Below are 16536 nucleotides of genomic sequence, written 5' to 3' on the forward strand. Positions count from 1 at the left end.
CTAGTGTGTTGATAGGTCCTCTGTGCATCTATAGACCCCAATCACCAACGTCACACAATGACGTGTCGCTGTATTTGGCCGCCATATTGTCCGTCATTGTGTATCCGTATTCTCAATGGTCTCAATTTGTAGTGCAATTTATAGTGCAATTCATGCAAATCGATATTTTTCGACCCGCTGTCTTCGCCGTCTCTGCCTGACATCTGCTACCCTGATATCTACAACTATCTTGTCCACAGAAACTCAACCTATTCTCCCGAAAGTTTGAAAAACTTTAAGAGCAGCACTCTAAGCAACTTTACCCCGTGTGACCCTTTACTTCCTTTTCATTCATTCATTCATTTTCCATGCCGCTTATTCCTCACGAGGGTCGCGGAGGTGCTGGAGCCTATCCCAGCTAACTTCGGGCAGTAGGCAGGGGACACCCTGAATTGGTTGCCAGCCAATCGCAGGGCACTTCCAATTTTCTAAAATGGCGACAATTAAAAAAAAAAAAAAAAAAAAAAAGTAGACTGCGATGGCCGACGCTTCAAGGATAGGTGGATATTGGACTATTTCTTCAATAAAACATGCAACAACTGTGTCTGCCTCATTTGCAAAGAGACAGATGCTATTTTCAAAGAGTTCGATGTGACATGATATTGCCAAACACACGCTGACATGTACGACAACATTACAGGGAAGATACGCAGCGAGAAATTAAAGCAACTTAAAGCTAGTTGCAAATTTCACAGCAGCAGTATTTCACAAAAGCCCCAGGGTCGAAAGAGTACGCCACAAAGGCGAGATTTTTGAAATTATGAATTAAAAAAACATAATAAAGCAAATGTGACACACAGAAGGGGTTGCTAAAATTTGTTTAAATATATTGTTCTACGTAAATCAGCCAAGTTAGCCCCCCACATTTTTACCACACCAAATCTGGCCCCATTTGCAAAAAGTTTGGACACACCTGTTTAACTGATGATCCGTAGACGAGGCCATCTTCTTTCACTTGGAACCAGCTAAATATTATTCAAAAAATAATGATGGCGGAAGAAATAAACATCTTGAATTTAAAACTGTATGGTGTCATTAGCCTCGCAATGATCTTAATTGTGGTTGTCAGCCCCAAACCCTCTAAATATATATGAAATGTATCTTACCAGATATAAAATGACTGCTACATAGTCTGTGGTGATAGTTTGGTGCCCAGTTTTCTCGTCGAATTGCGGGAGTCCATCTCGCGCTCCTCTTCGGGTCTCTCGGAATACGGTAGAACTTCAAGTCTCTCCGTCTATCTTCTCTATTACTGCAACCAACCGCCAAACACGCCTTCACCATTTTGATTGTTAGTGTTAACGAACAGAAAAACACGCCATAATAGGAGGCATGTACGTAGCGGTAATGTGTGAACATGACGAGCTGACGGACAATATGGCGGCTCCAGTCAGGGAGGCGGGGTTGTGACGTCCTATGATTGGGGTCTATAAGAGGTGCGTATGCAAACCTACTTGTACTGTTTAGCTTTTGTTGTTTTTGAGATGTTACTAGTTAGCGCCAAGTGCTATGCTAATTAGCGACTTCACTAACATGTATTTCCATGTCAGGTTGTGCGTTGTTTGGTGGCGTACAAAAGTTATTCCAGATGCAGAACATTTAAAACCAGGATTAAGTCCAGCATTAATACTGCAAACATGCGAAATAGTACAGAAATCAGTGAAAACAAAGTATATTGGTTAAAAGAAGTCTTATTTCTAAAGACGATTTGTTTGTTTCCAGAAAATGTGGAATTCATTCTACCAGTGTAAATTTTATTGTGTTGTTGAGAGAAATTAGTACTGCCTTTGAAACGGCTAATGTTTTTGCACCTTCTTGTGAAAAAGAGCAACTCAAGGTCAGCTGTGTTGTATAGGCATGTTGAGAAATAAGTACTGCCTTTAAAATGGTTAATGTTTTTGCACTTTCTTGGTAAAAAAAAAGCAGTTTAATGGCAGCTTTTTGTTGTATGGGCATGTTTCCATCGTTCCTGTTGAATCATTGATATTTTAAAGAAATAATGGACATAAATATGCTTGGCTACTTTATTCATTCGTATTGTATGATGCAGCAATAGTAATCATGATAATCGTGATCATCGTCAATACCGTGATGATCTTTCAATAATGGAATTGTTGCACCCTGACTCGTAATTGAATCCAATCGTAGGGTGCCTAACACCCTTACTTATCATGGCAAATCGAGCAGATTTACTTCAGTAACGATAAATGACCATAAATTTGCCCAAGCGGACTGTAATATAATTTGAAAATCTGAATCAATGCATGAAATACACATTTCCCATTTCCCATTGAGTTATTTACCAGCTTTCAGTTTAACATATTTAACAATTGTGTTAAATTCAGTGTAAACGTTAAATATATAAAATATCTTGTAAACAATACGCATTCAAGTATAAACATTTAAAACGGATTGTATGACTTGAACAATGTACAACAATGTAAATATTGCTACGGCCATTGTGTAAAAATGTAACACAAATGACTTACAGCAAGAGGGGCTTCAACAGTGCACTTCAAACAGAGGACCAGGATCAGACACCTTATAGTTAATGGCTGCTTTGACATGATTACTCAACACAAGGGTTTACTTTAAGTTCCTACTGCGATAAAATAGCATTTTTTCTTTTTAGAGCATTTTCTGAAACACACATGCACCCCCCGCCCCATACACACAAACATTAAGCTAAGCTGCTGTAACTCTTATGGCAATGAAACATTTAAGATTTTAGGGTGGCAGTAATGACACAGAATAAGGAAAGCACATACAAAAAAATAGCTGTGGCCATTAAACGGTCATAATATAGGCTACTCTCATGGAAAATACTTTATGTTGAATGCTTAGCTGATCCATTGCAAAAGCTATCAGAGAAGTCACACACACATAGATTCAAAATAACGCAACATACTGATTGCAAGGTGCAGTCCGTACCAAAACCACCGCTCCCACATCAACTCATTGAGTTCAGCCGCTTCGACAATGTTAGTGCCGCCATCGGTGTTTTTGGTGACATCATGTCCCACGCCGAGAGCATTGGTTTCCGGTGTTCTGCCATAATGGCCTACATCGGCGAAACGTCTATAGGTGGTAGCCGTTTCACTGTTATCCGACTCCATCACGTTTACTTGTAGCGTTAGCACACCGGTTGATAGCAACATGCTTCTGTTTGTTTTTCCTGATAGCCATGTGACGACACACTTAAGCATGAGGGCTGAACTTTCTTAAAGGGGAATGAGCATAGCTGAATATAACATAGTCAAAGTGGGCTGAAAAAACTTAAATTTTTTTCGTTTCATTAAAAAAAACTAATTTACCGACATGGTCAAAATTATGTCGGTCATCGTGAACCATCTCGGTAACTGTAAATTTTCGGTAAACCACCCAGCTGTTACAAATGGGGGGGGAAAAATCCCTTTCCTTCTTTACATGCAATACTGTCTGATACAGAAGTGAACCAAATGGGTAAGAATTGGAGTTCTGGGCTAAAAATGAACAGCCATAAAAACCCTCATTTGTTGATTTGTGTTAACTTGATTCTGCACTGCTGTTTTGAATGCCCATATCCATAATTAGGTTTTAATTAAAATTCATCGAGTACTTTGTGTAACCCCCCCGTGTCTTAATTGTGCAATGGAAAAACTCAAAATTTGTAGATTTATGGTGTGTTTAAAAAAAAAAAAAAAAAAAAAATACAGTGGGGAGAACAAGTATTTGATACACTGTCAATGGGTTTTCCCATTGGCAGTGTATCAAATACTTGTTCTCCCCACTGTGTGTATATATATGTGTGTATATATATATATATATATATATATATATGTATATATATATGTGTGTGTGTGTATATACTGTATATATTTGACCTGTGTGCAGTTCTGAGTTAGCATCTTTCTTTTTCAAAACCCTTTCTATCGCTGTCATCATTAGTTTTGCTAGCAGCTAATGCTACTGTCACCGATACCTTACCTGATGTAAACAAAAGATACTGTGTGTGTATATATATAAAATATGTATGTATATATATGTATAAAATATAATATATAAAATATACACACAAATACTGTGTGTGTATTTTATACATATATATATATATATATATATATATATATATATATATATTTATTTATAATATAAAATACACACACACACACACAGTATATGTGTGTATATTTTGGCCAGCAACCTAATGTAATTTGCAACTTTCTTTTAGACTACTCTGCAAAACCTATCTGAGGACATTCTGGCTGTGATGGATAATAAAAACCCATCCATAAAGCAGCAAGCCTCTTTGTTTTTGGCTCGCTCTTTCAGACACTGCACTCAGGCTACACTGCCCAAGAGTGTACTCAAACCCTTCTGCGCTGCCCTGGTCAAGGTACAACTCCGTCCATTGAGTAAAAAAGGAAAATGGAGCTGAAATAACTCATCTGTACTTGTCTTACTTCAATAGCAAGTGAATGACAGTGCTCCAGAGGTGCGAGATGCTGCCTTTGAAGCATTGGGGACAGCAATGAGAGTGGTGGGCGAGAAAGCTGTGAATCCTTACCTAGCTGATTTGGATAAACTAAAACTTGATAAGGTGAGTTCTGATCATCAGTCCGACTGAAAGAGAGCCATGTACTTTTGCAATTGTATGACACTAGCCTTTCACTTACTCTTGTCCTGTTTATTTCATGTTTGGCAGATTAAAGAGTGTGCCGATAAAGTAGAACTCCCGGGAGGGAAGAAGAGTGCAGGAGAAAAGAAGCCAGCAGTCAAAGCACATCCAGCTGGTGAAGACCAATCTAAATCCTCTGTTCCACCCAAAAAGATAGCAAGTGCAGCCGCCAGCAAGGTAACAGATAGATAGATAGATAAAGATCATTTAATATGGTGAAGTTTAAAGGGACTATTTATTGGTCTGTAAAAATGACATCAGTGCTAAAATTGTTCGAAAAAACTTGGCCGTGATTTTTTAAAAAAATTATTTAAAATAAAGATGAATGCCAATTATCATTTCCTGAGCAAAAAATAGACAAGATGAGTTTCTTAGGGGGCGGAGTGCCGCAGTATACTATTGCGCTGTAACGCACAGGCATTAAAATCTCTCACCTTTCGGCGAAATTCGCTGTTTTGAAGTCAAAAAGGGTGACCTACATGAATTGTGTGCTCCGGGAAGAAAAATTTTAGGGGGGGGGGGGGGTCGGGGAGTTTTTTTTTTTTTTTTTAAAATAAATGTCGGATGCTTGGTATGCAAGCGGGGAAGAGGCGCAAAGCCAAAAAAGTGCACAAGAGTGGCCAACGAAACAAAGTAGGTTACAGTTGTGTCCTGTCTCTTCAATGCCAAGCTTGGCTGCACGTTTGTGTGTGCGAGCTGATGGCATATGAGACAACATGTTTATTGGTCACCTGCACACCGTAGAATTAAAGTTCAGACATACAAAATAAGAAAACGCATCCATATTAAACACTGTAAACGTTAGCATTGCTACATTGAGGCTAATGGGGAAAAAAGACAACCTACTTTAGCCTGCTATAAAACATTCGCAGTCTTCTCAAACGCAAACTTGCGGTTAAAAGGTGACACTTCAAAAATGAAAAATCGCTGGTTAACAGCATTTGCAAATGAAAAAAAAAATTAAAAGAAATTTACTACTGACACCACATGCAATGACAAAAAGAACTTTTTATGCGGAGTGTAAAGCTTACGGTTAGCGGTTTAGCAAACGTACTTCCAGTGAACATTTCAAAATAAAAGCACGTCATGTTCGTCATATACGTAACGATTTCTGGAGTTAATCCCACTTCAGAATTCAGATTCTACACTAAGAATAGCTTTGAAATGACACCCTTTATGAAAAATCTGATTGGCAATGAATAATTATTATACTATTATGTCTAGTAGTTTACTATAATATTTATGCTAGATATTTTTTAAGAATTGTTTTGAATCATGTTGGAAAGGCGGTCAGTGTTCTGAATCTGTTTACATTACAGCAGCATTTGACCCCATTGTTTATTTGTGATTTATTGTTGTTATTTACTTATTTATTTGTACTTTAATAAAGAATTTTAGTGTTCCAAAATGATTATGTGAAATGATAAGCGTCATGAAAAATTAAATTGCTAAATTAGTTTAAAAAAATAATTTAAAAAAAGGGGGGGTGGGGATTATTAGATTAGTCGACTAATCATAAAAATAGTCGTCTGACTAATCGGGACAAAATGAGTTGTTTGGGACAGCCCTAGTTGTACAGTGTATCGGAACAAATTTCCTCCACACCCTTCTCACCTTTTTAACCTCTGACCCATTTTTATGCCTGGACGTAGTGTCTGAAAAGTAGTGTAATGTTTGGAAAATGGTTCTCTACAAATTCTAATCCGCGGACATGTTGGCTTTGAGCCAGTAGTGTTAGTGAGATGGCGTCAGCCAACGTCTTGCTTCTTGCTTTGTTTCGATGACATCATCATAAAAGGACTAAGGGTCTTCACCCTATTCGATGGTTAACTTTGTCTTCAAAACCGAAAACAGATGATGCATTTTTAGCTCTGTTCGACCAATAGTTTTTGGCCACATATCTACTGATAATGCATTTTCAGCCATTTTCGGCGCCGAAATTTCAGTCACATCTCAAGTTGACAGTGAAATAAAAGTTTTTTTTTTTTTCCTTCATCCGAAATTGTTGCGACATGTTTTGGTCTTTATATTTTTAACGTCTTAAAAATGTCTTTAAAAGCAATACGTATAATGTTTAATATGGTTCAAAAACCCTGCTACAGTGAGATACTACTGATAAACTACCTATATTTGACAACAGTGTGGACAGGCCCATCACCAGATGTTAGTCTTAAGGGGTGGGTCGTCATATGAAATACATGAGGGCACAATAATTATCCTATTGCTATATTTTGACTAAGCCTACATTATACTCCACACAGAACACTTATCACATTAATCATGTCGGAGCCAGGTTTGTTATTCCCAAACAGCTGCAAAAAATATTGTTGTAGAAATAAAATACTGAAGCGTCAACAGTGGGATTTGAACAAGAAATAAAAGTTATCAATCTCTTACCTCATTGCAAACTCTAACCCCTACACCATGAGATCCTACATGAAACCAGTATCTTCAAAGTATTTTGCGAGTTAAACGATTTAAATAATGTGTCTGAAATGTGTATTAAATTATTTGTTTCAGGTTATAATGACAGTTCTATTTTGCGACAGTGTAAAAAAAAATGTAAATTCCAGCATGCCCAAATAAGATACAGTACATATTATAAAAACATTTTTTCCCCAAATTATATCCCATCTGTCCTGTATATAAGGTAGTTGAAAATGTTGAATTGTGAATCTTTCTCTTTAGCAGTCAGCTGGTCCACCAAAGAAAGCCAAAGTAACCTCTGCTGCCGGTGGGAAACCCAAAAAGAACATTGAAAATAAGGAATTAGCTGAAAGTGAGCTGTCGGTAAGTCTTAACCCTGTCAGAGCATTGTGGCAAAGTATGTTAATAATCTCTTTATTTTAATTACTGTGATTTTCTGTTTTCCTGTGGGCAAATGACCAATGAAAATATTGCCATGATGGCAAATAATTTCACTTATTGCTTAGAAGTAACTACCTAACATGCTCTTAGAACCGCACTCGCCTTGTTTGCAGATGAGTGACAAAACCAAAACTTTTTGCCGTGACATTACAGAAAACAATAAGTGATTTCATTTGTGGCTGACAACGGCAACTAGTATTTGAACAGTTTGAAATTTCAAGTTCTGGAGTGAGTCGCAGACTGTATTTTGTCAGTGATTGTCCAGTTTAGTCCCATTCGGCCACTTTGCTTGGTGTACAGAAAGCCTAACAAGACCCAATTCCGTTGTAAAAATGTAATTCTAAGCTTTTTTTTTTTTTTTTTTAATTTTTATTTTTTAAACTTGATGCTTGATTATACTGGTGTACAATTTTTTTTTTTAAAAATATCTGCTTCAGTGATAAACATGGCTAAAATGTACTTGCTGTGGTGACATGGATTGGAAAATGAAGCATTTTAGTGCTTGTTGGCTAAAGAATATAATATATTTAATGTTTGATTACAAAGATACATTGGTGTAATTATGAGTTTTACAAGTTGCTACATTTGACACAAGATGAATATAGCAGTGTGTCCCACCTCTTATGAAATATATATTTGTCCACTTCCAAAATGCCATGATTTATGCAATACATTGAAAACAGCATATTATGTCAAAGCTCTTGCATACGTGATTATATTCTCATATAGTAGACAGTGTTTTTAGGTAGATACTGTATGTTTACCCTAGAAATAACCATTTCCATTACAATTTATATCCATTTTCGCTTAAACTGCTTGAATTTGATCATTTTGGTCTGATAATGTATCTAAAAAACTGTATCCAAGTGACACTTTTTGACCACATTTTTCTTTAATGACTCAAATTTTGTAAGGTCTCTCTACTTTTATCCTGAAAGAATTTTGCTTGTAGCCCAGTGTATGGAACTTTGCTCAACCTAATGACGTTTTGTAGGATAAATGCCCTTTTCCCTGTGTCAACTTTTTAATGAGTTAAATGAAGCTCTTAAGTAAAATGTCTACTTAGGCCTGTCGCGATAACAAATTTTACTGGGCGATAAATTATCTCATAAATTATTGCGATATGCGATATTATTGCGCCCCCCCCCCCCCCCCCCCCCTTGGGGGGGAGCGTTTATTTATTTATTGTCATCATCATCGTTATTATTGACAGTTGCAAGATGTGGTATGAGCAACCCGAAAACGAAGAAAAGACAAGGGCTGACGAGAGAAGCATATGCTTATCAAGTCCCGTCCCCTTTTAACAGATTTACAATAACACAGTGAGAATACAGTATATATTAATAGATCAAGTACACCCATTTAAACGCAATAAATGTTTACTTTTAAATTAAAAAATACCTTTTAAGAAATCACAACTAAAAACAATAGACCATGCCTCTTTCAAGTAAAAAACAATATTAATACCGCACAGAAACACATAATAAATGTCTTTTTTCAAGAAAAAATAAAATTGCACTTAATAACTGAAGCATTTAGGCACATAGGTATAAAGTTGCAGTAACAGTAATTGCACTTCAACAACAACAGAGAAAAATAGACTAATTAAGTAGCAGTAACACAAATTTGGCTCCCAAAGGTATCAAATATCATTTAACAGAGGTAAAACGGTCTCATTTCTTCAGCAATATTGCGGACTTCACTTTCCGTGAGGGAACGCTATTTTGCGCGGTGTCGTCTGTATTTCTCAAATCAAGCAAATACCTCTAATTGTCAATGAACGTGACGAGGAGGCTCCGCTTGTCGCGATGCAGTTTTCTTACTAAGCAGTGAAAACTGGAGAGGATGATAGTGTTTCAAATGAGCATGTAGATTTATTCTGTTGGCCACCTTTGTTGAAACAACCTCCAGAAACATTTTGCAGACTCGTTCGTCCTCTTCCTCGTTCCGCTCGCTCATTGTGTGCGCCGACAGTGCACTCGGCCCTGCCTCCATCCATTAAATGACGGTCACTCAAACTCAACTGTATAAAACGAACATACCCAGAAGTCAAAAAACAGAGTGGCACAAGGAAGCTGAACTTTAAACAGCGCTGTCAAGCACGTCTGCCACACATCAGCCGCAAGCCTGTGCGTCACGCGCGTGCATCACGCGCGCACGCACGTGACAAACGCACGTGCACGCGAGGCGATAAATCGCAGCAGGAAAATTAAGGCGGTAAAGGCTCAAACACACCAGCAACGCAGTGGCGCCACCAGGGGGTGGCCAGGGGTGGCCGTGGCCACCCCTATAAATTGATTGGCCACCCCACTGGCCACCCCGCTTGCCAGTATATCGTTAGATTGTTATAGCATCAGTTATACATTTCATCCCAAATAAAGCATTTATTTTGTTTTTTTAAATGTAGGGCTGTCAAATTTATCACGTTAACGGGCGGTAATTAATTTTTTAAAAATTAATCACGTGAAAATATTTATCGCAATTAACGCATTCGCTGTACGACTCATTCACGCATTGCCGCAAACAGCCTACAATGGCGCCGTTTTATACACAGAGATGAGAGGCAGAGTGGAGTAGATACAAGCATTCATTGGGGCCGTGCTTTTAACTGGGAAAAGCTTTGTCATCTCTCCCACAGCACCTATAAATATTGTGGGAAGCGACGTGGGGAAGAATGACAGGAGTCGATCTTTTTCTTAACACCCTGTAGTGTACCCAACACAGAGAAGCTATAGCATTTGCAGCCACCACACACAGTCATGGTTGCACCACTTGCCATCATGCATTTGGGCAGAACAGTTAAGTCGCTACAGTATCATTTACTGAAAGCTCAACAAATACACTAGATGGCAATATTTAGTCACAATATACAAACTCACATTTATCCTTTAAGAATTCACTGAAAGAATGTTAATAAAGTTAATGCCATGTTGTGGATTTATTGTTATAATAAACAAATACAGTACTTATGTACAGTATGTTGAATGTATATATTCGTCTTATCTTTCCATTCAAACAATAATTTACAGAAAAATATAGCAGATTTTAGATATGGTTTGAATTGCGATTAATTACGATTAATTAATTTTTAAGTTGTGATTAACTCGATTAAAAATGTTAATCGCTTGACAGCCCTAGTTAAATCTATACCTTATGCCTAATATATACATAACACAATAAAACAGAATTGTTGTCGAACTCAAAATGTTGACTGGACAGTTATGGACTATGCACATTTAATCATTAGTAACATCAAATATTACACAATACACCAAAGTATATCAGTAGCCGTGTCCTTAAGTGTTTCTGATAGTTTTCCCCTGACCTTTTTACTGCAATAATATAATGAAAACCTGAAATTATGGCTTTTAATTTTGGCCACCCCAAGATTTTAAGTGGCCCCATCTGGCCACCCCTATGAAAAATTTCTGGAGGCGCCACTGCAGCAACGTGAACGTTGCGTCAACGATCCCGCCGCGATAACGCAGTGAAACGCGGCCGTTTAAGTCAATCAGCCAATGCACACCAGTCGCAGTGCGGCCGCGTGTTGGACGCGTCCCAGAAGCGCTCAACGCGTCGCGCGCGAAAAGAACAGCAGAGTTTGTTATTTGACGCGAGACGCGGCCCCCCTGCGTCAATACTACTAGGTAGGATCGGGCAGGCCGGAAGTCACTCGTGTAAAAATACGGTGGATCCGGTCGATTTTTCAAAATAATATGCAATCATAACTTACTATTTAATAAAATAAATTGAAATGAGCTAAAACACCGGTAATTAATACAAATAATACACAAATCCTGCTACACAATTAAATTTATTAATTTCTGCGTGGTGCTTTAACTTGAGAAAAAACATTAATAAAGCTTAGAAAAATGTTCATAAGAAAAAAAATGATTGAGGCATTTAATTTGTAAAATACATGTTAAAATCTTTGTCGTTGGGATTGCTTTTTGCTTTAGCACATGACTTCTCTTTTCTTCTTTCTTTCAAAAAGAAAGCTGGCCAATACGCGGGGTCTGAAAGGCAAAGTGTTGTTGTTTTATTACCTTCAAATACCCGCTATTCTCGCGCGATCTTGCAATCCTCGCGTGAACCAATCGAGCCGCTCCACAGACGCGCTGCTCATGAAACGCGTCCTATGGAAATTGACGCCGAGCGTCACTGGTGCGTTATCGCGGCGGGATCGTTGACGCGATGTTAACGTTGCTGGTGTGTTACCGCCTTAAGTCTTCATTTTTATATACCGCGCGATAAATGGAATTATTGCATATTGCGACAGGCTTATGTCTAATACCAATCGGGTAGACTCAATCTTTGTTCTTTTTTCCCCCAATTAGACGTTTGCATGTTGATACTCGCCTGATTAAAAAGGTTTACAGGACAGGCGAACGAGTCAACTGTCAGGCGGGCAGTCAATATTGGAGTGAAGCATTGTACCGTTATACCAACCGCTGTAGAACAGACAGGAAACTGTATAGCACATAATTTTGTAGTCAGATATCAAAGGAAGGCTTTCACCTCCAAAGACATTAGAGTATATGACTATCTGCTGTTTTAAAAAAATACAACAATACACCGGAGGATATCTTTGATGTCAGATTTGACTAATTAATTGGAAATTATATAGGCAAACACATTGTTTGGAGTAATAAATGACTGTCAAAGTTGCTGTAGAAGTGAAGTCGATCTTTTGCCTGATTTTGAAGAATGAATCGGTTTTACATATTTTTGGGGGATACGATTGCTCCTTGATCCTCATAGGTGACATGTATTTTTGTTTCAGGTTGAGGTGTGTGAAGAGCAGGCATCCAACGTTCTGCCTGCACCCTGCCTTCAACAACTGGGCTCAGCTAATTGGAAGGAGAGGCTCGCCAGTATGGAGGAATTTCAGAGGGTAGTCCCTTTCTTTTATTTTCAGGACCCTCGTATTTTCAAAAGTACAAACAAACAAATTTAAAGATTTACATGAACACATGATTTTTTTGAAGTGACAACCGTTTAACCAAAGTGTTTGAAGGAATGTTGATTGATGGATTCATTTTTATTTATTTTTTTCCCTAGGCTGTTGAGACGATGGATAAAATGACAATGCCATGTCAGGCTCTAGTAAAAATGTTGGCCAAAAAACCTGGCTGGAAGGAGACAAACTTCCAGGTAACATCAATGTTTTGTCTACCAGAATTAGTTTTGAATGTAAATAAAACTAAACTGCAATCTTTTAAATTGGTGCACAGTTCATATTGTGTAGTCTTGGGCAATCTAATTCATCCCAATGCTTTTGTGCTTTTTATTAGGTCATGCAGATGAAGCTACACATTGTGACCATTATTGCCCAGAGGGGGCAGTTTTCTAAGACATCAGCTTCTCTAGTTTTGGATGGCTTGGTGGACAAGGTGGGGGATATCAAATGTGGTGGGAATGCCAAGGAGGGAATGACTGCAATTGGAGAGGCTTGCTCGCTACCATGGACTGCTGAACAGGTTTTTGCAATTAAACATTATATTATATTTATTTCATGATGAAGTTTTATTCTGCCAGTCAGAAATTTCCCTTTCACTTGGCCATCATAAATTGGAAAAAAACAAAAAAAAAACAAATACTACATATCACTGTGATTTTCACTGTTATGTTGCAGACATGTTGCAGGCATTTGCTAAACTCTTTCCATTGTTGGCATTTAGTGAGGTGTGAATGTCAGCAAGCACTTGATTTAACCTAAAGAAATCGCAACAAATAATCGTCCTGACTAAGGGTGTTAAAATAATCGATTCTGAGATATATCGTGGCATTACGTCACGCAATTCTCGTATCAATTCAAAATAGAATAGAATAGAATAGAATAGAATAGCCTGTTATTGTCATTATACAGCTGTACAATGAAATTGTGGAGCATCTGCCTTTACAGTGCAGGATAAGTTAAAAACTCAAAAGTGACTTGCAAGTATAAATTCTAAATATAAATATAAAATGTGTATGAGATGAGGCAGTGCAAATAATCAAAGTGAAGTAGCAACAGTTTGACAGTGAATATTGCACGTAAGTATTGCACATAGAATATGTGTGAATAGAAGTGAAGTAGCAGCAGTTTGACAGTGAGGGCATTGAGTATTGCACGTAAGTAAGTACTGCACGTAAAATATTGCATGTAAATGATTATTGGACATTGGCTGATGTGGTGTAACATATGGCAGTTTTGGGTGGAGATGGCGTTAGCAAAGAAACTGTTCCTCAGTCTGTTTTTACTTTTAAACACCTATAGCGTGCGTCTATCGGTCCTTACACGCGTTTTTGGTGGAAATGAACAATACAGTGGCTGCGCTTCTACTCCCGTCCACTATTTGGCAGCACACAGCAACCTTGCCTTACAATCTGCTGAACACCACACATTTCCATAGATTGACGATAGGCTCTCTCTTCCTCGTTTCTAAGATGCAATAGCAATTCAATTTTGTTATGTTTCCAGTTTAATTTTGCTATCTTTTCAGTTTGCCATGTTGATAATTGCTATATCTGTTTACTGTTTACCGCTTTTCGTCTTGCTGTGAAGAAAGAGGAAATGACAAGTGGCCCGTCATGATATTTACGTCATCAGTTTTCGCGCTTCAATCCTGTGACTGGGAATATACCGGCTGCTGTCTTGCATGCCGCGTTCCAGTGAAGTCCTGGACATTATACGAGGACGCGACCCAGTTAATGTCAGTGTCAGTTGACCCGGGAAATTGCTTTCAGATATAAGGGCTACGCATTTAAATCCCAAGACCTAACCGTAATTCAGCGTACTGTATGTCTGAAAGAGGCTTAAGATGCATCATGCTACGTTTAACTGACAAGTAAAATGCGAAACGTTTAGTCGTTTAATCGTTTAACCGCCTACTCATAATTAGGACTAGGGGCGTGTTTAAGGGATATGCGCGACTGACAAATGCGACTTATTTGATCGACTAATAGTCTTCTCCTACCAGAGAATGTTCCACATGATTATATAGTTTTATGAAGACGGTACTGTGTTTTCATTTTATTTTTTATTTTTATAGGTTGTGTCTTTGGCATTTGCCCAAAAGAACCCAAAGAACCAGGCAGAGGCTCTTAACTGGCTGGCCAATGCCATGAAGGAGTTTGGCTTTGCTGGGTAATCAGATTTATAGACTTTCTATAGATGGATGTTTGCAACTGGTCTGAACTATAATTGTCACAGATACTGTATGTTTACTGAATCCTTTTGCAAGAAATGTGACATTTAAACCTCTCTTCCTCAGTATCAATGTTAAAGCTTTCATCAACAATGTGAAGACGGCCCTGGGTGCTACTAACCCTGCAGTCAGGACCGCAGCAATTACCTTGCTGGGTGTTATGTATCTCTACATGGGCGCTCCACTTCGCATGTTCTTTGAGGATGAGAAACCAGCTCTCCTGTCACAAATAGATGCTGCATTTGAAAAGGTGATGGTTATGCAAAGGCAACCACCTGTTCCTGTAGCGGAAAACGATACCAGCTGCAACTTTTCCATTTGTTTTCTGAATCATAGATGCAAGGTCAGTCCCCTCCAGCTCCATCAAGATTCACCAAGAAGGCTGGGAATGAAGATGAGTGTGACAACGCAGAGGAGCAAGAAGATGATGTAGTAGGACAGGACATCATGGACTTGCTGCCTAGAACAGACATTAGGTGAAAATGACAAAATTTCTCAAAATGGAAAACTTGAATATTTAAAGTTACATGTTTGTAGATGCATACCGGTAATTAAGTGTGTGGAAAGTAGTGCTTCAACGATTAAACGATAACTTGAGTAATTCGATTAGGAAAAAAAGCTTCAAATAAAATTTTGCTGCTTCGAATATTTGTTTAATTAGTTGCGTTGTAATGGTACTTTTGAAAGTGTTTGCATTTAGTTTTATTGATTGTGGATATACTGCCTTCTCGTAGCAACAATGAATATGACATATCACATTTAACATGGCTGAATTCAGCTGCTTCCTGTTAAGACCCAACATGAGCAAATGTTTTTTTTATGCATTCGTAATTTAGTTTATAGGTATATTTAGCTGTTTTTTGTGTAATATGTGTTTGAACGATTTATTAAGGGTATTGTTAAAAAAAAAAAAAAAAAAGTTAGCATTTAAGCTAGCGGACTTTGGCGATGCAAGTTAGCCAATTGTTCTTTTGTTGTACTTGGATGTTCATCTTTTTAATACGGTTTGAGGCTCAGGTATTTTAATTTATTTTTAAATGAAAGTGCAACAATCTTAGCAAGCGTTTGTTTTATACCTGCTAAAATTCATTCTGCAACGCAATAAATGTTCCTAATCCGACTACTCAATTATTCTAACTAGTTGATAGATTAATCGACAACTAAAATAATCGATAGCTGCAGCCTTAGTGGAATGCGGTGCTGAAATAACATTTTTGTATCATACGCTTCACCTGCAGATAGAGCTTTTGTATAACCGGAATCTGGCAGGTTTTTTAAAGTTATTACTCTCCTAGTATTTCTTAGCTTCTGTTTAGGCCTGCAGAATATATTGCTTGAACAATGCCATTGTGATGTGCACATGCGCAATAGTCCCACGTGCAGTTTAAAAAAAAATTTTTTTTTTTAAAGACGTAAACTTTTATTTTGCTTCATAAAAGCAACACATGGCCTCCTAGATCCATTTTATGTACAGCAATCTTCATCATTAACAGATCTGAAATATTTCTAAAGAAATGTCTAGTCCTGGTATTCTTTTTGTGTGATAACGTGTTTTAATTTGTATTTTTTTTTTGCCCTTCAAATTTAGTAATAGAAACAGGTAAAATAAATCCTTATTCCCTTAATCATTTATTATTATTTGTATTTTCTACACCCCCACAATGTGCCACATTTTCCTCCAAATCTTTTGGAGGCAAGTCTTGCTTTTTTTTGTTTTTGTTTTTTTTTTGGCAAAAAGCATCACAGCTTGATGACAATATTTTATTTTCAGCGCAGCATTGC

General features: G+C 37.7%; 1 protein-coding gene across 4 annotated transcripts in view; it reads left to right on the top strand.

Moving 5' to 3' along the window:
* ckap5 (cytoskeleton associated protein 5) overlaps positions 1-16536 on the top strand; it is an 80643-nt gene that overhangs the window by 21844 nt on the left and 42263 nt on the right. For 3 of the 4 annotated variants that reach the window (XM_057835892.1, XM_057835894.1, XM_057835895.1), the window contains exons 11-20: positions 4250-4414; positions 4490-4618; positions 4724-4873; positions 7385-7486; positions 12348-12458; positions 12626-12718; positions 12859-13044; positions 14599-14693; positions 14821-15004; positions 15091-15230. In XM_057835892.1, the coding sequence (XP_057691875.1) occupies positions 4250-4414; positions 4490-4618; positions 4724-4873; positions 7385-7486; positions 12348-12458; positions 12626-12718; positions 12859-13044; positions 14599-14693; positions 14821-15004; positions 15091-15230 (1355 nt within the window). The remainder of the gene's footprint in view (positions 1-4249; positions 4415-4489; positions 4619-4723; positions 4874-7384; positions 7487-12347; positions 12459-12625; positions 12719-12858; positions 13045-14598; positions 14694-14820; positions 15005-15090; positions 15231-16536) is intronic. The other variant, XM_057835893.1, reaches the window with a different exon arrangement.

The sequence above is a fragment of the Corythoichthys intestinalis genome, chromosome 5 (assembly GCF_030265065.1).
Source record: "Corythoichthys intestinalis isolate RoL2023-P3 chromosome 5, ASM3026506v1, whole genome shotgun sequence".
NCBI classification, from domain to species: Eukaryota; Metazoa; Chordata; class Actinopteri; order Syngnathiformes; family Syngnathidae; genus Corythoichthys; species Corythoichthys intestinalis.